Genomic DNA, 24,221 nt, shown 5'->3' on the forward strand with positions numbered 1-24,221 from the left:
GGCAGCTATGTTTAGGGAAGTATAATAATAATAATAATAATAATAATAATAATAATAATAATAATAATAACGCCCCTGCCCTAGCTGTAGTCACCACCTAGCAAGAGAAATTTGGTACAACAATCATGTATGCCAACAACAGAATCTAGTTCCAATTGTCAACAACCAGGTAAAAAGGTAAAAGGACCCCTGACCATTAGGTCCAGTCATGGCCAACTCTGGGATTGCGGTGCTCATCTCGCTTTATTGGCCGATGGAGCCGGTGTACAGCTTCCGGGTCATGTGGCCAGCATGACTGAGCTGCTTCTGGCGAACCAGAGCAGTGCACGGAAACGCCGTTTACCTTCCCACCGGAGCGCTACCTATTTATCTACTTGCACTTTGATGTGCTTTCGAGCTGCTAGATTGGCAGGAGCAGGGACTGAGCAACGGGAGCTCACCCCGTCGTGGGGATTTGAACCACTGACCTTCTAGTTGGCAAGTCCTAGGCTCTGTGGTTTAACCCACAGCGCCACCTGCGTCCCCAACAACCAGGTACAAACAGTCAAATCCAATATTCACCTTGGCCGGAGGTTTCTAGCAAGGAAGATGGTGGAATTTTCACTTGGCATTGTGACACCCCACCACTTGATCAAAAGCCTATTTTGGTGGTGTACCAACAGCCTATGTGGACACAGCTGAGATCAGGTTGTCCTAACTCATCTGCCCAGGTGTTGATGATGCAGGTCAACACCCTTGTTGTTGCCAACTGACATGGATAGCCTCTACATATATGCATCTGCATGTGCTGGTTAGCAAACGCAAGCATGGATTTACGCATCCGATCAATAAACATTATATGCTTGGCATATAAGTATGGCTCAGGTGGGGCACTAAGTAGTACTGATGAGAGGAAAACTGCCTTCAAACACCTCAGTGATTTGCCAGCGGGACATGGATTCAGGTATGCTTTTGCATGTTAAGAAGAGGGAGGTTGCCATAATTCTGAACGAAAGAGATTCTATGTCCTTGATAACGGCAGGTTTTGCAGAAATCCAATGGGTGCAGATTTCCTCATGGGGAAAATATTCACCTGTTACGTTTTGGCCGCTTGGGCAGCTGCTAAAGTTGTGGAAATCTCTGTGCATCAGAAAGGTGGCAATCCAATTAGGATGATATCTGGGAATTAGCTGCTGGTTTGATGGATATCGTTCTCCGTGCTAATATTAAGCAAACTCGTAACTTTGGGTTTTATGAGACCAGGAGCAAAATGAGATCCAGCAATCTTGGAGGGCAGGGCAGGGGAGTCTGTCATGCAAATAGGTACAACTGTCAGGTAAGTTCAGGTAATAGTAAGAATTCAACATGCTCAGCAAGCTAAGTGACAAAACATGGACTGTACGTGGGTGACATGCTTTGGAAGTCTAAACCTTCCCCACTCCAGCTATCAGCCCAGGGGCTCCCGTGCCCAATTTGACAAGCTTGGGGTGGAGGGGAAGAAAACTGCTGCCATTCAAACTGCTGCCAAGCCTTCAAACCATCTTAACCCTGAGATTAAGAGTCTGCTGCTCCACCAGTTGAGCTACACTTACTCCCAGGTAGTGAATTTGGAGACTTCTGTCAGAAATAAAAACAAGGACAGGGATTGCCACAATTCACACATTTTCCTGAGATCAGTAACAGAAGTCACGCAAACAGAAATATGAGAGCATTCACAATTTATTTATTTTAAGTCCAAGAACATCACATAACTGTGCTATTTTCTGCACTGTTGCTGATGTTTCTCTGCCATTGAAATGCACTGACATTAATTATGTAATTAGCGATATAATTAATTGTGTTCATATTGAAGGAGTCATTGTTTCGTTTGTGTTTTATTATGTATTTTGTGTTCTCACTGTGTTGTATTTTTATGTAGTGAACCAACCTGTGATCTTCAGATGAAGGGCAAATTTTACAAATTTTAATGATGATGATGATGATTTAGGTTTTAGCAGAAGCCGAACTGTAGCACAATGGAAACAGTGCTGACGGAGAGGAATACAGGACAGGAATGAAATCATGGCCTCCTTACATCTCGAGAAACTACACAGGGGATTGCAATCATGCTGTTCCTAATGAATTGGCTGTGATGCTATGTTGTGTGTTTGTGTGTGTGTTCAACACAACTGCCTGCATGTTGAATTTCTCTTCAAAGGCATGGCCATGAACTCCCACACTTCACAGTTTACCACTACACCACTGCAAAAAAAAGAACTCACCTCATCTTGAAAAGTGATAATAAGGGCACCTCAAGAGTCAGGCAATGATTCTGAAGGGAAGATTGGGGCGTGCTTGGGGCACATCCATCCCCTGCTCTCTGCATGCACCAATGACTTCTTCCATTTTGCTCTTGTTTTCCCCATTCGTTTCTGTCCACACCAAACGTCAGACAAGGTGCAGGCTGCTTGTTTCAAATGCCAGCAGACTCCCCAGCAGAGAGGCAGACTACTTGCAGCTGCTTACTTGAGTCCCCAACATTTCTGGCTAAAAGATCTCTTGCAGAAGGTCTCAGAAAGGTGACTAACAGTTCAGTGCAGGTGGGCTGTTAAGACCATAGGGCTGACCAGGTATAAGGTATTTGTCTTCCCCAGCAAATCTTGCTTCTAGTTTAGAGCCCAAATACTGGGGTGAGGGTGCCAGAAGGTGGCTGTCTAGATTTGCCTTTCTAATCTGTTTGAAGAAATAATAGAAAAGGTAAGTTGGAATACAACCTCCAACCCACCTGCCCATGCCAACAGCAAGAACCGGCAGGAATTATTTTGCCAAACCTGCCCCCATCCCAAAGGAGGATAACTATCTCACCTGGGCATATGCTGAACACAGTCAAAGGCTGCTTAAAAATTCCATGACTTCCTCTGGAAAAACACTAGGAGGGCTCACACTAAATGTATATTTCTCCAGAAAAGATGGTTGTGCGGTTCAGAAGCAACTCTCAGTGGTATAAGCAGGTAACAGAAAACAGTGCTCATCTCGCTTTATTGGCTGAGGGGGCCAGCGTACAGCTTCCGGGTCATGTGGCCAGCATGACTAAGCCGCTTCTGGCAAACCAGAGCAGCGCACAGAAACACCGTTTACCTTCCCGCCAGAGTAGTACCTATTTATCTACTTGCACTTTGAGGTGCTTTCGAACTGCTAGGTTGGCAGGAGCAGGAACAGAGCAACGGGAGCTCACCCCGTTGCGGGAATTCAAACCGCCGACCTTCTGATCAGCAAGTCCTAGGCTCTGTGATTTAACCCACAGCGCCGCCCGCATCCCTAAGGTCATTGTAGAAGATGTGAAATCTGAGCTCTATAGCAGCTCGAATTTTGTAACCTTTAACATTGCTCACTTAAAAAGGCGATGTGACTCTCCGGACGTTATTGAACTCCCATCATCCTTGACTGCCGGCAACATTGGCTGGGGCTGGTGAGAGTTGGAGTAATATCACATCTTGAGGACCACAGGTTCCGTATCGTCGTTTTTACAGGTTGATTATAAGGCTTTTCAGACAGTGGCGTAGCGTGGGGGTGCAGGGGGGGCCGGCCGCACCGGGCGCAACATCTGGGGGTTAGGGTTAGGGGGCGCAAATCCACGGGTTAGGGGGCGCAAATTACTTACTTGCCTTGCCCCGGGTTAGGGGGCGCAAATTACTTGCCTTGCTGACAACCCACGCTACGCCGCTGTTTTCAGAGACAAACAGAGATCTACCTAGACTGGAGCTCGGCTTTAGCAGAATATATCAAATTGCAAGATTTGCACAAAGCATGGATTCAAAGGAGCTGCTTAGGTGTTGCATTGCTTCTTTCAATTATGTTGCACGCATTGTAGAAGACTCTCTTTTGATCTGAGACTCTCAGCCTCCATCTTCTTTTGCAGCTTCCAGACCTTCTTCTCTGTTTGTCATTGCACTGACTATCTTGGCCCTGCAATGGCCGAAGGGAACAACAGCCTTTCCCACAATGCCCCTCTCCAGCCTGTTTGCCAACGCAGTTATAAGGGCACAGCATCTTCACCTGCTTGCAGCTGATACCTTCAAGGAGTTTGTGAGTAATAGGACTCAGCTATACAGCTGCAAATAAAACGTTTTGAACGTGTTGGAAAGTGCAATATACAAATGTGACAGTAGATGGCGACAGTGAGCTATGCCAAATTCTGTGTCTTTTTCAAAACGTTTTTTAAAAAAGCATTTTCACAGCGTTTTTTTTATATGTGTGTAGATTCCACCATAGTGTACTATTCAGAAATGCATCCATTTGGTTTCTATATCATCATTCCTTCTGAACAAGGGCGGCTGGGTGCCACTCAGGCATAATTATAACTTGGCTTGGCAGCCCCTTATCCAGCCTCAACTTCACCTTTGCTCCTGGCTAAACAGTGGATGGAGGAAGCAACCCTCGTAGCATTTTGTGGCTTTTTTTGTTTTTTGTTTTTTGTTTTTGTTTTTTTACAGGAACGTTCCTACATCTCAGAAGCCCAGCGGTACTCCAACAAAAACTCTCCGTCTTCGTACTGTTATTCCGAAACCATCCCTGCGCCCACAGGGAAGGACGATGCCCAGCAAAGAACAGTAGGTTGCCTCCCTTGTTGCCTTATTTTATGGAATTAGCAAAACAACAACAAATCTATGGTTACGTGAAACATACTCAATAAACACGCAAGACGTAACCGCTGCACTTTTGAATAAATAAGGTATGCTATTCATTGTATCAAATTGTAGATTTCAACGAAAAAAGCAGAAGACCCAGTGGGTCAGTTCATTCTATAGTCTGTTCATGCCTAAGGTCCATACATGTATAAGTGTCTATTCCACCTGTCTGTTCATAGAGTCCAATAATCCACATGAAGGGTTGTTACAGTTCCACTGAATCCTTTCACAGAGTCTAAAATTAATTTAAATAAATCCATCCTGGTTTGAAATGCAGAATACTTGGGAGTAGGAACAAAACCTAGACCTAGATTTAATACTCGAGATTCCTCTGGTTTTTAAAGTTCTATCAGATAAGTTAACCACTAAAGTGGTATCTCGATGTTCAGGAATTATTTCCTCCGATAAGATGCGCCATTTGGAAAAAGACTGGTACGTTTGACCAGATCTAAGTTCTCTGTCTTCATCTGATCTGTCTTGTGTGTTTATTATTTTATGGAATGGCTGCATCAAGGTGCAAAATCTGGAATTTCCGTGTTTTGTGTGTTTAGCTTCCCATTGTCCCACTTGGCGAACAGTGGGGCAGCTCCCAACTTCTGCAACAATACTTTACAATCCCATTTTCTCTCCAGCTGCCATCTGAACATAACTTGTCCCAAACAACGTAACTATTCCATCACTGAGGAAGGAATGTTCCCAGCCATTTGTGCCCATTGAGAGAATGCCCTCCGCCAGCTTTATAAGCATCATCTGGCATTCACTACTCTTTAGCAAGTTATCAAGGGCACTTCCTGACAACCTCGTTCCGGAGCAATCTTATTTGTTTGCAGAGAACCTAGATGCCTACTGTTTAATGAGCATCCATTCTGATTTGTTTGAGGGTAGGTTAGATGACGTTGCATCAAGGCAAGCCTTATTCCACCCTTTCCAGTGTTTCCCCCTTCACTTTCCTTCCTGCAGAAAAAAATCAGATTCAGAAGCAGTTTTGTTGTGCAGACCAACTACTAAATTAGCTGGTATGCAATTGAATCCCACTCGAGCAAATGGCTCCAGGTATACTTCAATTAAATGTAAGGGTTTCCTGGAATAGGGCTGGGAAAGTCCTCTGCCCAAGTCCTTAAGAGGTACCTATGGGTCATGGGGTTAAGCTAGACATGGCATTTGGGAGATCTTCTTCTTCTCCTTCTCCTTCTCCTTCTCCTCCTCCTCCTCCTCCTCCTCCTCCTTCTTCTTCTTCTTCTTCTTCTTCTTCTTCTTCTTCTTCTTCTTCTTCTAGGAGAGTATTAGTAGCAGTGCAAGGAAAGAAATCCGATTGGAACTAAGATTTTGAGGGTGTTTGACATCTGGGAGTTTGACACCACAGGTTTCCCCACCCCTGCTGTACATCTTCTGGAGGTGGTGCCCTTATTTAGGTTGACGTTTGGTCTCAAGGACGGAAAAAGTATAATAATTAGTATACCATTATCTAGGGATGTGGGTGGCGCTGTGGGTTAAACCACAGAGCCTAGGACTTGCCTATCAGAAGGTCGGCGGTTCGAATCCCTGCAATGGGGTGAGCTCCCGTTGCTCGGTCCCTGCTCCTGCCAACCTAGCAGTTCAAAAGCACGTCAAAGTGCAAGTAGGTAAAAAGGTACCGCTCCAGTAGGAAGGTAAACGACGTTTCCGTGCACTGCTCTGGTTCATCAGAAGCGGCTTAGTCATGCTGGCCACATGACCCGGAAGCTGTACGCCGACTCCCTCGGCCAATAAAGCGAGATGAGCGCCACAACCCCAGAGTCGGTCACGACTGGACCTAATGATCAGGGGTCCCTTAACCTATTAGTAGCAGTGCAAGGAAAGAAATCCGATTGGAACTAAGATTTTGAGGGTGTTTGACATCTGGGAGTTTGACATCACAGGTTTCCCCACCCCTGCTGTACATCTTCTGGAGGTGGTGCCCTTATTTAGGTTGACGTTTGATGCTCAAGGACAGGAAAAGTATAATAATTACTACACCGTTATCTACCTTGTTATTGGGTTGGATGGAGAGGGCTGTAAGTACAAAGAGGCACACATTGAACCCAGGGCACAGCATTCCCTCTCAAACCATTTCCTTGATCTGACCCAACATTTGTTGCTCTAATGGAAACACATGGACTCCAAACCGCATCAATTTCATCCATCAATGTGATCAGTAGTCAAGGATGGGAGCTGTCGTCAAGAAGGCCATAGATTCCCCACCCCTGATGTGCAGGTTCAGGTTTTGGCGAGTCCTCCAGGGAACGAATCTCAAGGTTGTGGGGCCACCACAATAGTGTTTTGCTTTGCTTGTGCAAAGCTGGTTTGGCACAGAGATGACGTACTTAAGAGTGTCTTCAGTCTTGAAGGCTATTGTAATGGTTGTAAGGGGGTTACTTGTGCGTAAGTTGCCTTCAGTTTTAGTTAGATTGCCTGGCCAACCATGCTTTGGCTGACAGCTCACACTCCGTGACCGGTCAGTCACTTGCAGAATCCGTCAGTGGGCGTTTCTTGAACCTCTTCCAGCATAAGAGCTGTTTGACGCCAAGTCTCCTCCTACTTTCCCTGCGCGGAACTCGTCTGCGCAAGTAAGGAGAAGGCAGGGGCGTGTCAGCGCTCTCTCCACTAGTCTCTGGTGAAGGGTCTTGGAGACCTGTCTCCAATTCCTCCATCTCCCTCTCTTCTCTACTGCCCTTAAGACTGACCCAGAAACTTCAGCGGGTGCAGAATGCCGCGGCGAGACTCCTTATGGGGTCTTCGCTGCGAGATCACATTCATCCGGTACTATACCAGCTGCACTGGCTCCCGGTGGAGTACAGGATCAGGTTTAAGGTGCTGGTTTTAACCTTTAAAGCCCTATACGGCCTAGGACCCTCGTACCTACGGGAACGCCTCTCCTGGTATGCCCCACAGAGAAACCTACGGTCTGCAATTAATAACATCCTCAAGGTCCCAGGCCTCAGAGAGGTTAGGTTGGCCTCAACTAGAGCCAGGGCCTTCTCGGCTGCGGCTCCAATCTGGTGGAACGCTCTGTCACAAGAGTCTAGGGCCCTGCGGGACCTGACATCCTTCCGCAGGGCCTGCAAGACAGAGCTGTTCCACCAGGCCTTTGGTCAGGGCGCAGCCTGACTCCCTCCTCTGGCAACCTGCTTAGAATCTTGCTTAATTAGTTGCCATTAATTTGATTTTAATTGATTTTTATAATGAAATATTTTTAGAATGTGTGAATATCTGATTGTTTGATTGTTGATTGTTGTTAGCCGCCCTGAGCCCGGCTTCGGCTGGGGAGGGCGGGATATAAATAAAATTTATTATTATTATTATTATTATTATTATTATTATTACTGGTGTTACGCTGAATTCCTTCCCCCCTGCTGGTCCCCTCTCCGGCATCGCTCTGGAGCCCTGCCTCCGCCTCTCGCTCTGATGTCAGTTCCCTGACAGCTATGATGGGAGGGAAATGAGTGGCTCATTATGGTTCTTTTTAACACTGGCCTCTTTGTTTATTTTCCCTTCAAGGACATGGAGCTGCTCAGGTTTTCGCTGACTCTCATTCAGTCCTGGCTAGGTCCTGTACGGTTCCTAAGCAGGGTCTTCACTAATAGTCTGGTCTTTGGGACTTCGGACAGAGTGTATGAAAAACTCCAAGATTTGGAAGAAGGCATCCAGACTCTTATGAGGGTAAGCCATCTGTTCCCAAGGGGCAAAGGGGCAAGCAGTTCCCTTTGAGTGAAGCTGCAGTTCTGATCACCCTCCTAACCACGATGACTGTGTGCTAGCTCCCAATATTGGAGACAAGATGCATCTGAACTCCAGCTGCTGAAGTATGCAAGTTGTGCTCATGTGAGCTTCTCTTTTGGCCTCCCCCAACAAGGCATTTGGGACGTGGGTGGCGCTGTGGGTTAAACCTCAGAGCCTAGGACTTGCCGATCAGAAGGTTGGCGGTTTGAATCCCCACGATGGGGTGAGCTCCCGTTGCTCGGTCGCTGCTCCTGCCAACCTAGCAGTCCGAAAGCACGTCAAAGTGCAAGTAGATAACTAGGTACAGCTCTGGCGGGAAGGTAAACGGCGTTTCCCTGCGCTGCTCTGGTTCGCCAGAAGCGGCTTAGTCATGCTGGCCACATGACCCGGAAGCTGTACGCCAGCTCCCTCGGCCTTTAAAGCGAGATGAGCGCCGCAACCCCAGAGTCGGCCACGACTGGACTTAATGGTCAGGGGTCCCTTTACCTTTACTAACAAGGCATTTAAAGCTCTCAACTTGCAGTTAAGCCACATTTGGGGGAAAGCCGGAAACAGTAACTGCTGCTGAGTTCCGCATTGCTGTTGCTGCATCTCAACCCATCCATTGCAAAACTGCCTGTGCAGGGCCTCTTACTCGATTTTGCAGCCAGGCTGAGGAGGACCTATAGCAGGCTTCCTCAACCTTGGCCCTCCAGATGTCTGGTGACTACAATTCCCAGCATCCCTGACCACTGGTCCTGCTAGCTAGGGATCATGGGAGTTGTAGGCCAAACACATCTGGAGGGCCGAGGTTGAGGAAGCCTGACCTAGAGAAATGGGCTTCAAATGCTTGCCAATAGACACCTTCCACCTGCCTTTTCCCATTCCAGGGGCTGCCGACCTACAACACAGGGCAGCGGTTGTCGTAATTAGTCATGAAGCAAACCGTGGGAAATTTTCAAAATCACCCAAGTTTGTGATTTGGGGCCATGTTTCCTAATAATAATAATAATTTATTTATACCACACCCATCTGGCTGGGTTTCCCCAGACACGCTGGGCAGCTCCCAACAGAATATTAAAAGCACAATTAAACATCAAACATTAAAAACTTCCTTAAACAGGGCTGCCTTCAGATGTCTTCCAAAAGTCAGATAGTTGTTTATTTCCTTGACATCTGACGAGAGGGCGTTCCACAGGGCAGGTGCCACTACTGAGAAGGCCCTCTGCCTGGTTCCCTGTAGCTTCACTTCTCGCAGTGAGGGAGCCACCAGAAGGTCCTTGGAGCTGGACCTCAGTGTCTGGGATGGCAGTGGAGACGCTCCTTCAGGTATTCTGGGCCGAGACCGTTTAGGGCTTTAAAGGTCTGTCGTAGTACTTCTCCCATTTGCAAGCGCGTATTTTCCCACAGGAGCTGGAGGACGGGAGCTCACGGGGCGCCCAGCTGCTCAGACCCACCTACGACAAATTTGATGTCAACCTCCGGAGCGAAGACGCTCTGCTGAAAAACTACGGCCTTCTGTCCTGCTTCAAGAAGGACCTGCACAAGGTGGAGACTTACCTGAAAGTGATGAAGTGCCGGCGTTTCGGGGAACTTAACTGCACCATCTGAGGGCAGAAGAGATCTACCTCTCCCTTCGGTCCCATTTCCCAAGGCCTGGAGTTAGTGCGCTGCTGATACCTCGTGTGTGCGTGTGAGAAAACCCTGAGTCAAGTCAAGAGCAAAATGTCATGCATTCTATAGCTCTGAGACTTGCAAGGACCCTCTACGCTTCTTTGTACTTGTAAAAATAAATGCAGTTTTGCCTCTAGCTCCATTCAGACGTCGTTATTTGTATTGGATCAACTCAGATAGGCCTTTGCGAGCGAGGGGGCCTCTTTACCCTTGCCCCCATCAGGTTTATTTCCAACTGTGAAGGCCTGAAAGTGGGGGGGACTCTTCTAAGCATGCTCCATGGAACCTCCCTACAGTCAGGAACCTTGTGTTAAGTGGGTTCTCGATTGCGCGTGTTCTAAGGACGTGTCCTTAGAAGCCCCCTTTCACCTTTCTTTTTTTAATTTTTAAAATAAATTTTATTAGTATTTTCCAAACAACACGAAAAATATCGAAAAATAACAATACACAACACACAAAAAACAACATTCAAAAAACAAAAAACAAATCCGTATCTTACAAGTTAATAATATAAACACTAAAAAAAAAAAAAACCATTGACTTCCACAATCCCACAGCACCTCCTTTATCTCTCATTGTGTCTTCCTGTTTTCCTTATCATCTCTATCCTAACATCTAGATATGAATCCCTCTTTCTTATCCTTTCACTTCACAAGGTTATTCCAGACTCAGACAGATTTCTGTCCTCGAACCTTGACTTTTAAGGTATTCATTTAGGCACTCCCATTCTTTTTTTACTTCGCTTTTTGGGTTTTTGTCTTATTATGTCTGTCAATTTGGCTAATTCTAAGTATTCTGAAAGCTTACATAACCACTCTCCCCTAGTGGGTAACTGATTCCCTTTCCAGTACTTAGCCACCAGGATTCTTGCTGCAGACGTTGCGTATAAGAAAAATTTAGTTTTGTCATTTAAAATCCCTTTCGTGAAAGTTGCATGAAGGTTTGAAGCAAGGGTGACTCTCAACTTATGCTGGGTTGACGTTCTAGGTAAAAGGTAAAGGTACCCCTGTCCGTATGGGCCAGTCGTGTCCAACTCTAGGGTTGTGTGCCCATCTCACTTAAGAGGCCGGGGGCCAGCGCTGTCCGGAGTCACGTGGCCAGCGTGACGAAGCTGCTCTGGCGAGCCAGCACCAGCGCAGCACACGGAAACGCCGTTTACCTTCCCGCTATAAAGCGGTTCCTATTTATCTACTTGCACTTAAGGGTGCTTTCGAACTGCTAGGTGGGCAGGAGCTGGGACCGAAAGACGGGAGTTCACCCCGCTGCGGGGATTCGAACCGCCGACCATGCGATCGGCAAGCCCTAGGCGCTGAGGTTTTACCCACAGCGCCACCCGCGTCTAGAGAAAGTTCTAGACGCTCTAGAGAAAGTGCCTAAAACCAAAATTATGTACAGTCAAAGCATACTGAGTTCAGTGGCAAGTGAAACTGCCAAAGGTTTATTTCCAGGACGTCCAACCCATTATTATTTTTTTGCCAGACAAATAAAGCTGAATGTGTACAAGTTTAATGCACATAAATTGCAAATCACCCATACAGTGTTTGTGCCTATGGGGCTTACTCCATTTTAAAAAAATAAATAGAGGAAATCCCTGTGCTTCATTTCTAGATAAAGTTCTTCTGATTTGGAAGCCCTTTCCTTTCCCCTTTATCCCTGACCAGATGCAACAAAACATGTCTCTCCTGCACTGGTTTCTCCTGCAAACCTCCAACAGTTTGACCAAAGGACTACTCCTCTGTTGTCTCCCGAGACAGATGGATGCCAATCTAGCCCTGATTGGTTATGATTCTAGGCTCATCCAAACTTCCATTTGCCCTGCAACTTTCCCCTGGGGAAAACCTGATCTTTAGTGCTAAATCGGACCAAACATCAGCTGGGTTTCCTTCGGATTGACATTTCTTCCGATTTTAATTTCGTGGCTGCTATCACAGCCTTAATTTACTGGAGGCTTTTTTGTGCTCCAGAGTTGAGGTTTGGTGTTGAACATCGAGGCAGGGGGCGAGGGCGGAGGGCGTCCCGGGAAGTCACCGGAGCCCTCCGTCTGCAAACACGTGGCCTGGAGGGCCGCCCCCAGGAGGGAGTGGGGCTTTTGTTTTTTTGGCTGGAAATCCGCTTCATGTTCTGCAGCTGTCCCATGGCAGAAATAGTGGAGTTCCGCGTCCCGGATGGAAACGGTCGGACCCTGCTCGTTTTGGGATTGGAGACAGACGCGTCAGAGGCAAGATCGCAGAATTGTAGAGGGGACCCCGAGGGTCATCTAGTCCAACCCCCTGCAAGGCAGCAATAGTTTTATATTTCCTTGGATTTGCCCTGTGTTTGGGTGGGTTATTCAGGTATTCGGGTGGGGAACCTTCAGCGCCCGACATGCATGCATGCAAGCAGGGGCGAGAGAGGGTTTCTTTGCAGACCTCTTCAGACGTTCGGGGCTGCTCGCGAATGCGTGTCGGGACGCACCGTGTCCGATTGCCCGGGGCTAAGAACTGCCCTCGCTTTGGCTCTGCTTTTTAAAAAAAAAGAAATGAAAAAATAGCGTTTATGCTGTCGGGGACCTAGCACGCAAATTTCTTTGAATCGTTTGGAGGTACTGCATTAGAAAGGGCTTGCGGGAGTTGCTGTCGCTCCTGTCCCGCTTTCACTGGATCCGTGTACGGGCGAACGTCGGGATGGGCAGCAGACGCGGGACTGGCTAGCCTCAGCCTGGCCCGGAACTCTTCGAGCGGGGCTGGTGAGCCCGCGGGGACCTTTCGCCGTTGCGCAGTGTTGTTGGACTACAACTCCCATCATCCCTGACTACCGGCTGCGCTGGCTGCGGCTGGCGGAAGTTGTAGTCCAATAAGATCTGGAGGCCCGCTGATTCCTTGTCCCTGATTGGAAGCAGCTTTTGAATCGGTCTTCGCGCTTTGCAGTAACGACCAGTTCCTGGCTTTGTAAAACGGATCAGAAACATCTTTGCTTATTCCAGGCTTTTATAGATATTTATCCCAGAGCGGCAGTTTAGAAATCAAAACAACGATAAAATGCGCAATAAACCAGTTAAAAGTAATGAACCATTAGCACAACACACAACTGAAATAAGCAATTAAAATAATAAAGTGAAAACAAAATAGGTCACCCTCTCAATACTGTTTCTCTGTACATAGCATTAAAAATGCCCCAAGGAATAAAAAATGGATCAGCTTCACAATAAAGTTGCAATCTCAGCTGTTGGTGCTCTGAGAGGAGCTGCTGTGGGAAATCTTAGTGCCTGGGCAAGTTGATGGGGAGAAAGTGGTCTTTAGGGTGCCCCATCCCAAGCTGTGAAAGACTATAAACATAGCTGTCAACTTTTCCCTTTTCTTGCAAGGAATTATACTCGGAATAAGAGAATTTCCCTTTTAAAAAGGGGAAAGTTGACAGCTATGACTATAAAGGTCAAAAGCAGCATCTTGAATTGGACAAAATATCAAGAGGTTGAATGCTATCACCTGAGGACTGAACCGAGACAAAGGATTGTAGCATGTTATATGGACACAGCCCCTATTATTTTCAATGGAGTTTGCTCTGGAGATGTTCTGGTAGGTTGTGCCCCATCGATCTACCTTTTACTCTGCCGTAATACCCAGAATCTTATGCTGCAGAGGCCTTATGCAGTTGGCTATGCTAGTAGATTTTCTGGCCTTGCTTTTTCAAATGGAATTTTTTTTCTTCCCTTCCAGCATGCTCTATATTTAACCTTCTCTGCATTTGGGCCGCTCTATTCCGTGAGGGTTCACCAAAATGCTCCAGTCGCTGGGCCTGGCTATTATGCCCTTGTGAAGTTCTACTCTGCGAGAGATGCCAGCAAGGCACAATGTGCCTGTAACCAGCGGCCCCTGTTTCAGAAATCCCCTTTGAAGGTATCTTACCAACACTGAATCTTAAGACTGTGTCTATGTTACAGGTGTTTTCCCTACAGAATAGTCGGTGTGCGCTTATGAGTAAATTCTAATGCAACGAGGTAGTTTTCCCCTGGGGTTAGAAACAGGATGTAGAAGGTGCCATGACTGGAATTTCTGACATCTTTTTATTTTACCAAAAGCGGCCACAAAGCTTCTCCAACTGCCACATAACACTCTGGCCCTGTGCCCCCATCCCAATTCAAGTGGGGACTCACACAGCTGTTTTTTTGGTGGGGGTGTAAAATAAAAACATGTTGCACGTTTTAATCACAGAGGCTTCACATCATGTATAGTTTGACTGTAAATCAATAGCGCTCAGCACGGCTCAGCATCCCCCATCTCAGACATTATAGTAGGTACAGTGATACCTCGGGTTACATACACTTCAGGTTACAGACTCCACTAACCCAGAAACAGTACCTCGGGTTAAGAACTTTGCTTCAGGATGAGAAGAGAAATCGTGCTCCGGCGGCACGGCAGCAGCAGGAAGCCCCATTAGTTAAAGTGGTGCTCCAGGTTAAGTACGGACCTCTGGAACGAATTAAGTACTTAACCCGAGGTACCACTGTACTGTCCATTTTGGGTTCTTGCAGTTTCTCATCCCCCCCCCCAATTGTTAAGTACAGTTCTCCACATTTTCTCATCAGTTTGCAAATTCAGTCTTTGTGAAAATTAGCATTGGTATTTTAGTGCGAACTCTCCTAATACACACATTTTCTAAAAAAAGTAAAGTAAAGGACCCCTGGATTGCTAAGTCCAGTCAAAGGCGACTATGGGGTTGTGGCGCTCATCTTGCTTTCAGGACGAGGGAGCCAGCGATTGTCCACGGACAGCATGGCTAAACCACTTCTGACACAACAGAACACCGTGATGGAAATAAGAGTGCACGGAAACGCCATTCACCTTCCCGCCACAGCGGTACCTATTTATCTACTTGCACTGGTGTGCTACGTTGCAGGAGCTGGGACAGAGCAATGGGAGCTCACCCCATTGCAGGGATTTGAACTGCCAACCTTCTGATCGGCAAGCCCAAGAGGCTCAGTGGTTTAGACCACAGTGCCACCCACTGCTTGGTTCTCTTGCCAATCCCCTCCTCCCACACTTCCCTCACTACTGCCCTCCTAGGGTAACCCCGTAGACCAGCCTTTCTCAACCTTGGGTCCTCAGATGTTTTTGGCCTACAACTCCCATCATCCCTGACCACTGGTCCTGTGAGCTAGGGATCATGGGAGTTGTAGGCCCAAAACATCTGGGGACCCAAGTTTGAGAACCACTGCCTTAGACCTTCCCCCTTCCGTGTCATGCTGATACAGATCCCAAGGCCAGGAATCAGTTCCTTCCTCCTCCTGCGACTCTTCAAACTGATGGGTGGGGTGGCAACAGCTTCTAAATGCAAAGAAAACGGGAAGATTGTAAAACCATTGTACGGCTTTGCTTTGTGTTTAAAAAAACGAACCAAATGGGACAATGTTCTAAAACGGCTCTTGATACAAATAGCTGAAATGCCATTGCTTCTTGTCTTCTTCACCTGTGGAAGAAAAGATGATGATGATTGTGGGTTGTTATCACCTGGGACTTCTTTTTCTTCCCCCACCCCTTCCATGCCCAGGTTTGCCTCTGTACCAGACAGCGGCCCTTTTCACAGCAAGGCTTGGGTCTGAGCAGCTACAGATGCCGGGAACTAGCCAATCACTTCCTTGGTTTCAACAGCTGGTCCAGTCGTATCATCACGGTAAGGATGGCCTGCTGTTTGCACTTGGGTTTCTTGTTTTCACTCCGACTTTCATAAGAGATGCTAAGTTTGCTAAATGTCACGGCTTCCCTCTAAGGCAAGCTTCCTCAACCTCGGCCCTCCAGATGTTTTTGAGACTACAGTTCCCATCATCCTTGACCACTGGTCCTGATAGCTGGGGATCATGGGAGTTGTAGGCCAAAAACATCTGGAGGGCTGAGGTTGAGGAATCCTGCTCTAAGGCAGTGGTGGCCAAACTTGGCCCTCCAGCTGTTTTGAGACTACAACTTCCATCATCTCTAGCTAACAGGACCAGTGGTCAGGGAGGATGGGGATTGTAGTCCCAAAACAGCTGGAGGGCCAAGTTTGGCCACCACTGCTCTAAGGGTTGGGAGAAAAACTAGTACAGCGGTACCTCGGGTTAAGTACTTAATTCGTTCTGGAGGTCTGTTCTTAAGCAGAAAGTGTTCTTAACCTGAAGCACCACTTTAGCTAATGGGGCCTCCCGCTGCTGCCACGTCACCGGAGCACAATTTCTGTGCTCATCCTGAAGCAAAGTTCTTAACCCGAGGTAATATTTCTGGGTTAGCGGAGTCTGTAACCTGAAGCGCATGTAACCTGAAGCGTGTGTAGCCTGAGGTACCACTGTAGACCGAGTCTGACAGTCGGTCGGCCGCTTATATAAACAGTCACATGGGGGTTTGCTACCTATGTGTCAGGCGGCAGAGGATACAACCCCCATGGCAGGTAGCCAGAAACGGATAAGACAAGGAAGAGTTCTTACCAACTCCTCTTTAAGCAATATTCAGAGAGAGAGGCTTGGAAATGCAACCTTTTGGAATAATGGCGTTGCCCCAAGTGAGTCTCCACTATCTCCCTCTCTCATGTGTCGTAGCTATGGGTGCTGAGAAGTGCCCTTTGCCTTTGAGCTCTTTGCTCTCCTGCTTTCAATGCTCGCCGGGTTCTGGGAGAGGGGGTGTGTGTGTCTGGAATGCTTTCTAAAGACACTGTGTCCGTCAGCTGTCACCCCTCTGGTGCTGCTGCTACTTCCTCCCCCTCCTCTCCCATTATTTCCCAGCTTTCCCCCTCATCTGCCTCTGAGCTGTGATCTCCCTCAACCACCTGTTGTACAGTGGTACCTCGGGTTAAGTACTTAATTTGTTCCGGAGGTCCGTTCTTAACCTGAAACTGTTCTTAACCTGAAGCACCACTTTAGCTAATGGGGCCTCCCGCTGCTGCCGCTCCGCCAGAGCACGGTTTCTGTTCTCATCCTGAAGCAAAGTTCTTAACCTGAAGCACATTTCTGGGTTAGCGGAGTCTGTAACCTGAAGCATATGTAACCTGAAGCGTATGTAACATGAGGTACCACTGTAATTCCAAACTGTCTTCTTCTCTGGAAAGGTCAGGCTGGGGAGGTGGTCTCCACCATTCCTCTTCTGCCCAAGTCCCTGACATCATGAGAGGCGGCGAACAAATTATATCTTATTTTTTAAAAATGGCTGTCCATTGTAAGCTTTATAGGACATGCTCGAAGTGGGATGGGGTGGGTTGGCGCTATTATTATTATTATTATTATTATTATTATTATTATTATTACATGTATTCATCACTCAAAATGGCTTACAATTTTTAAAAAAGCATACAGGTACAAAAGGTTAAAACAACAATTTTTTTTTACTAAAAATGCTCATCTTGCAATAGTATAAAAAAGGGACTCATCTTACCCACTAAAAGAAGATGAAGATCACAACAGGCCAAGGTAAACGTCTTTCCTTCTGCAGTGTTGGATGGCAGGTTGAGAGGAGTTCCCTACCAGGAGAGACTTTGCTCATGTGCTCAAGACATTGATTCCATAAAACATATTTTGTTGCACTGTGCAAAATATGAGCAAGCCAGGGCTGAACTGATACTACTCTTGCTGGTACCTTTCCTGGGAAAATCAGAAGCTCACTATGTCAGGTTCCTATTGGAAGACCAGACAAATGCTAGAACATTAGCAGTGGCAATGTTTTTATCTATGGTTGCAAGAACCATTGATCCCTATATTCTGAACAAAATGCTTGTTTAACCTGGAGGTAGGCTGTATGAATTGTGTATTGCTTTGTAATGATTTGTTGGGTCTCTGGACCGTAATAAAGATGGTTATTGTTGTTGTTTTGTGCTCATCCACAAAGGTGGTTGCCATAAAAATAATTACTGGTTGCTGGTGGTGACCTGGCAACTTCATTTTTTGAGTCCTGGCATGCAGAAAGATTCCCTGGAATTATGAAGGGACAGGGGAGCAACTTCTGGGGTAGCTAAAAGCAGCTGGACCTTTGCTAACACAGTTTCTGTTGGGAGCAGCTCCAGAATATATCTGGTTTTGAAGACGAGGAGAATGATGTGGAAGAAGTGAGGACATCGCCCAGGAGCAGGAATGCCAAATATCTGTGTATCCAAGAATTGACCTTCCCCCAGTATGGGATCCGCACCAGAGGGATTGGTGTGGCTGAGCTTAATGTAGATCCCAGCCAAGGTAATATGGGGCAGGGTGGGAAGACAGAATAAAAACGGGAAGTATAAAAGTGTTGTTGTTATTAATTATGTGGTCAGTAGGAATGCTGATTGGGAGGCGGTTGGTGCTGTGGGTTAAACCACAGAGCCTAGGACTTGCTGATTGGAAGGTCGGCGGTTCGAATCCCCGCGGCGGGGTGAGCTCCCGTTGCTCGGTCCCTGCTCCTGCCAACCTAGCAGTTCCAAAGCACATCAAAGTGCAAGTAGATAAATAGGTACTACTCCGGCGGGAAGGTAAACGGCGTTTCCGTGCGCTGCTCTGGTTCGCCAGAATCGGCTTAGTCATGCTGGCCACATGACCCGGAAGCTGTACGCCGGCTCCCTCGGCCAATAAAACGAGATGAGCGCCACAACCCCAGAGTCGTCTGTGACTGGACCTAATGGTCAGGGGTCCCTTTACCTTTACCTTTAAGAACGCTGATCAGGAAGAGGGTTATTGCTTGAGCCTAAAGAACCAGGATCCTGTACAATAGTTTGGCTGAAAGATAGCGACTGACCCGTAGTCTCCTTGCTGAGCGGAGATCTGCATTCAAGTCTTCCTGCTGCAAGCACTCTGCAGAACAAAAGACAGCAGTGTAGACAAGATTTCACTGGACTGTTTGGTGTTGTTCAGATTTTTGGTTTGTAAAGTACGTAAGAGATCACAGGGCAAACCAAAAAATCAATGAAAAGGTAGGGGATTTTGCAATTGTGGCAAAAATGACTCCTTTTTTAAGATCTTGAGAGAGAAGACAGAGACAAGATACCTTTTGGGCACAATGGCAGAAATTCGTTGCTTATACTAAGACGTTTAGAACCAATGGAGACCTAAGAGTTTACAATGTATTAATATTTTGGGAAGTCAAATTATGGAAGAAATCATGGACATGCCTTATTATGACAAATATCTAGTCAAATCTGGAAATGCGTAGTCATAGTTTTGTCCCTCCCACCCCCCTTTTTTTTTTCAGTAGGAACGTATTAAAAATATCCTTATATTTATATTATAACTATAATGGCCATCTGGAGTTTCATTGTCCATTTTGTTATGATTAAAGATACTCCTTTGTAATGTTACGGATTTAATTATTTTCTTTGATATCACAGACATCTGAAATAATATTAAAGTGTATTAGTGTTTCAGGTCCCACATTATAAGGACATTCAAACTACTATGGCTTAAAGCATTGATTAGTTCAGAGACTGACAGCAGCTGGCTTGCCAGCAGATGTATCTTGAAACAATCTGGTCTTCTGCTGGCTTCTGTCTTTCAGAGTTTCTCATGGCTGCGAACAACATCCAGAAGCTTGCCGTGCATCGAGCCCTCTCAGATGCATTTCAGAAGATTCTCCTTATAGTTCTAGGCAAGGCTCTTTATTTTTGTTTATTTTTTCATATATACTTTCCATTTGCTCTTTCTTGGGGCATGCATTTGTCTCCCTGGAAATGGACTCCCTTGGGAGGTTGTGGGCTCCTTCCTTGGAGGTTTATAAGCAGAGGTTGTGGGGGGGCAACGGTCCACCCAATCTGGTGGAACGCTCTGTCTCAAGAGACTAGGGCCCTGCGGGACTTGACATCTTTCCGCAGGGCCTGCAAGGCAGAGCTATTCCACCAGGCCTTTGGCCGAGGCACAGTCTGACCCCCCCTGCTTTGGTAATCTGCACAGAACTCTAGCCCAATGGTTGCCATTAATTTGATTTTGAATTTATTTTAGAATGAATTGATTTTAAAATGTTGTGTTACTTTTATTGTTGTTATCCGCTCTGAGCCCGCTCTATGAAATATCAAATAATACTTTTAATTCAGAAATCCCACGTTAATCCTACAGGAGGAATTTGGCATAGCACTAAGGAGACAAGTATTTCTGTTTGCCTGATGGAATGAGCTCCTCTCTCCAGTGTTGTGGTTCTGGGGGTTCTACCACCACCCAAAGCCAATTTCAGGGAGTGGGCTGGAAGACGAGGAGGGGAAGCTCTGTTGGGCTAGAGGAAGTCCTCTCACAGGCTTCTGCTAGTGGGTCTGTCCAGTTCAGGCTTCCTCAACCTTGGCCCTCCAGATGTTTTGAGACTACAATCTCCATCATCCCTGACCACTGGTCCTGCTAGCTAGGGATCATGGGCGTTGTAGGCCAAAAACATCTGGAGGGCCGAGGTTGAGGAAGCCTGGTCTAGTTGAATCTGGCCCTGTATCAATAAAACGCTATATAAATGTCAAGTACGTCAGAAAAATGGGACGCAGGTGGCACTGTGGGTTAAACCACAGAGCCTAGGACTTGCCGATCAGAAGGTCGGCGGTTCGAATCCCCGCAATGGGGTGAGCTCCTGTTGCTCGGTCCCTGTTCCTGCCAACCTAGCACGTCAAATTGCAATTAGATAAATAGGTACCGTTCCAGCGGGAAGGTAAACGGTGTTTCCATGCGCTGCTCTGGTTCGCCAGAAGCGGCTTAGTCATGCTGGCCACATAACCCAGAAGCTGTACGCCGACTCCCTCGGCCAATAAAGCGAGATGAGCCCCGCAACCCCAGAGTCGGCCACAACTGGACGTAATGGTCAGGGGTCCCTTTACCTTTACCTTACGTCAGAAAATAATACAGAAAGCTTTTTCCTTCTTTTAGCTTGTTCAAGCTTGACCACATTTGCTTGACTGTTTTCAGAGAATGGGAAGGTAGCTGTCGAGTACAGCTGTCCCCAGGAAGGCCACATTGACGTTTTAACAGAAGAGGAATTCAAAGGTCTCGTCCAGGTAATCTGGAACACTATCTAATGTACAGCGTCGGATTGCTTTGATCTGTTAAACTCAGTTTTTGAGCACCTTAGCTTCATAGGAAAGAGTGATCAGAGAAAATACGGCTTCTCTGTTGTTAGAAAGTTGAGGAAATTCTCTGAGGATGAACTGCTTGTCAGGTTCGCTTAGGAAGCCAGATGGGTGGCTTTGCAGAAGAGTAGGTGGCCTCTAGCTGCTGATGGACTTCCCGTCGCCTGGCTTCTGCGGCCAAGAGGATTGCTGGCTGTTGCAGAAAACTCTCAGCTGGAGTCTTAACTCATCTGGTTGGCATCCTGGGTTGCACAGAGACCCAGTGTCGGAACCAAAGGGCTCTGTTTTCAAGCCCCATGGCATCTAATAGATCAGAAAAAAAGAAGTACATCTTCATCAACAATGAGTTAACTTTTGGCTTTCGTTTTGCAAAGATGCTAAAGCAGTCGCTATTAGCGTGTGTGTAACCCCCATCATGCTCAGATTCGCAGTGGTTTTCAGCTGGGGAGAGCTCTTCTCGTCTAATCCATCAAAGCAATTTCTGTTTATTTTTTAAGGGATTCTGCAGCCTTGGCAGATCCTGGCAGATCGAGCTCCTTTTTAGTTGCGTGTGGGGCAGGGTGAAAGCAGAATGAGAGCAAGGGAAAGGTGACTGGCGTATTTCAAAAACCAATTCCTGATTGCTCAGGCCCACATGCAAGCCTGCCCCCCCAATCACCCACTGTGGGGAGAAAAGGATCATTGGGTGTACAGCACCAGGCACAGATATTGAACATACAGTTTCAGCAGCTTCAGGCTGCGTACCCAGCATACATTTAAAATACACAAGTTCCTCCCAAAATATTTTTTTTAAAAAAATGGGAAGAGTAATTCATTAAGGGTACTGTACTAGCAATTGTAGCTGTATGAGGGGTGTACAGTTCTTGAGGGGAAGTAATGTGCTTTCAATGTATGCTGTGTACACAGCCCCAGTCTGTGAAATGTAAGTTTTAATGTATTTTTATTAAAGATTTTCTTGATTTACAAAAGTGTTTGCAATGTCTCTCTCTCTCTCTCGTATTTTTTTCCCATGTAACATTTTTACAAATCAGTTTCATTTGTCGAGACATTAGGAAGAAAAGGGGGGGAAAGGTGTGGGGGGGGAGATGGGTAGGGGTGGGGTGGGGTGGCGATGTTTCTATTTTACTTACTATATGTAGGGTTTGGTGTCAGCGTTGATTGTGCAGGTTCTCGGCTGTTCACTTGTGTTCCTTTGGTGGTGAGAGAGGTTGGGGTTGGCCCAAGGTGTGGTTGTTCATTTGTGGTTGGCTGTGGTGATCTTTGTTTTCATGTGTGAGTGGGGTGGGTGGGTGTTTTGGATCAGGTTAGCCATATTGATTTGTATGCTGTTGGTGGATTTTTGTCGTCGTCTTGTTGGGCTGTGTATGTGATAAAGGGGAGCTATACCGGGGTGAAGTCTTCTTCTATTTGTTCCCGTGTCAGTTTCAGTTTATTGGTTAATTTTTCTAGTAAAGCTGTTTCCCATGCTATTTGGTACCACTGGTCCACTGTAAAATGTAAGTGATCCAAACTGCGCAGATAACAAACGCTTCCTTCTCTTCCCAGGTGACTGAATTATCACTCTCACAGTTAAATCCTGTAGAGGAAGAGGAGATATCTTGATTTTAGCATGCAATTAAAATAGCACCTGGTGCCCACAGAGTAATGCCTTTAAAGGAGGATATTTTACACCTGTTGAGTCCTTCTCTTTGCTTTGAAAGGGCAACTGCCGCATCTGAAGCTCGTGACATTATTGGAAGTTCCATTTTGTTGTTTACAGTAGTTGCAGATGATGATTTCCATAAATTGACACCTGCCTATCAAACGATTGCCTATAATTGCCTATTTATTTTTAGCGAAGTGGGGTGATTCCCTCCTCACCAATTTAGTCTCTTTTTTTCTAATAAATTGGTTCCTGAAAAAAAATGATCTGTTATGTTTCTTTCATTCAAAGGTGAGTATTTGTCCTCAGTACAGTGGTACCTCAGGTTACATACGCTTCAGGTTACATACACTTCAGGTTACAGACTCCGCTAATCCTTTGCTTCAGGATGAGAACAGAAATCGTGTTCTGGAGGCACAGCAGCAGCAGGAGGCCCCACTAGCTAAAGTGGTGCTTCAGGTTAAGAACAGTTTCAGGTTAAGTACAGACCTCTGGAACGAATTAAGTACTTAACCCGAGGTACCCCTGTATAGCAAATATGAGCCTGGGATTAGGAATGACCTTTGCCTGATAACTGTTGCCAGTCAGAGTAAGAACTATAGAGCTACATGGGCCAATGGTTGGACTCAGTGTAATGGAGTTTAATTTGCTCCTATATCCATCCAGCCATCTTGGCTGTCTCTTAGTGCAGGGCCAGCTCATTGGGGCCATTCCTGCCACCGCCTACAATGAACCACTGTTGGCAGGATTGCCAGCGATATCAGAAGATACGTTCTCTGATTATATATATATAAATTATCTTGCTAATTACCGTATTTTTCGCCCTATAAGACGCACTTTTCCCCCTCCAAAAATGAAGGGGAAATGTGTGAGCGTCTTATGGGGCGAATGCAGGCTCCTTGGCTTCAGCGATAGCAACGCGAAGCCTCCGAAGCCTGCACTCCAGAGGCTTCGCGTTGCTTCTGCTGAAGCCTGGAGAGTCTGCTCTTTGAGGATGGCGGTGGGAGAAAGCAGCGCTTCCCCCATCGCCAGCCCCAGAGGATGGGGGGCAGCGGGAAGGTGCGTGAAGCCTTCCTGCTACTCTCCAACCCGGCTTGGAGGCTGGCGGTGGGAGAAAGCAGGCTTTTCCCCAAGGAGGGAGAAGGGACAGACTGTCGGAGTCCGTCCCTTCTCCCTCCTGTGGGCTTTTGCGGGAGATGGGGGAATTCCCCCACCTCCCGCAAAAGCAGGAAAAAGCCCCCACCTCGCAGAAAAGCCCGCAAGAACCGCGCAGCCTTTAAAGAGCGCGCAGCTCTTGGGGGCTTTTCCCCGAGGAGGGAGAAGGGACTGACTGGCCGTTTCAGTCCCTTCTCCCTCCTGGTCGAAAAGCCCGCAGGAGTCGCGCACAGCTCCTGTGGGCTTTTGCGGGAGGTGGGGGAATTCCGCCACCTCCCGCAAAAGCAGGAAGAAAGTCCCAGAGCTGCGGGGGCGGGGGCGGGGAATCATATTTTTTCCCTTGATTCCCCCCCCCCCCGAAAACTAGGTGTGTCCTATGGGCCGGTGCGTCC

General features: G+C 46.9%; 2 protein-coding genes across 3 annotated transcripts; both read left to right on the forward strand.

The window, feature by feature from the left end:
- Positions 1 to 791: 791 nt before the first annotated feature.
- GH1 (growth hormone 1) lies at positions 792 to 10,047 on the forward strand. Its single transcript, XM_081838254.1, has 5 exons — positions 792 to 943; positions 3,878 to 4,044; positions 4,452 to 4,568; positions 8,163 to 8,324; positions 9,774 to 10,047. Exons 1-5 carry the CDS (start codon positions 886 to 888, stop codon positions 9,972 to 9,974), a joined length of 705 nt encoding a protein of 234 aa, XP_081694380.1. The 5' UTR covers positions 792 to 885; the 3' UTR covers positions 9,975 to 10,047.
- Positions 10,048 to 11,698: 1,651 nt separating this feature from the next.
- Positions 11,699 to 23,042, forward strand: RDM1 (RAD52 motif containing 1). 2 transcript variants are annotated; one of them, XM_081838209.1, is made up of 7 exons: positions 11,699 to 12,255; positions 13,733 to 13,912; positions 15,564 to 15,686; positions 18,030 to 18,201; positions 19,493 to 19,582; positions 20,872 to 20,960; positions 22,578 to 23,041. In XM_081838209.1, the coding sequence occupies exons 1-7, from the start codon at positions 12,154 to 12,156 to the stop codon at positions 22,632 to 22,634; spliced, it is 813 nt and encodes a 270-aa protein (XP_081694335.1). In that variant the 5' UTR covers positions 11,699 to 12,153; the 3' UTR covers positions 22,635 to 23,041. The 2 variants fall into 2 exon arrangements, with proteins under 2 accessions (XP_081694335.1, XP_081694334.1); XM_081838208.1 differs by lacking the exon at positions 11,699 to 12,255 and adding an exon at positions 13,215 to 13,591 and having other exon boundaries at positions 22,578 to 23,042.
- Positions 23,043 to 24,221: the final 1,179 nt, after the last annotated feature.

The sequence above is a fragment of the Podarcis erhardii genome (genome assembly GCF_964252035.2).
Source record: "Podarcis erhardii genome assembly, chromosome: 13".
In the NCBI taxonomy this organism is placed as follows: Eukaryota; Metazoa; Chordata; class Lepidosauria; order Squamata; family Lacertidae; genus Podarcis; species Podarcis erhardii.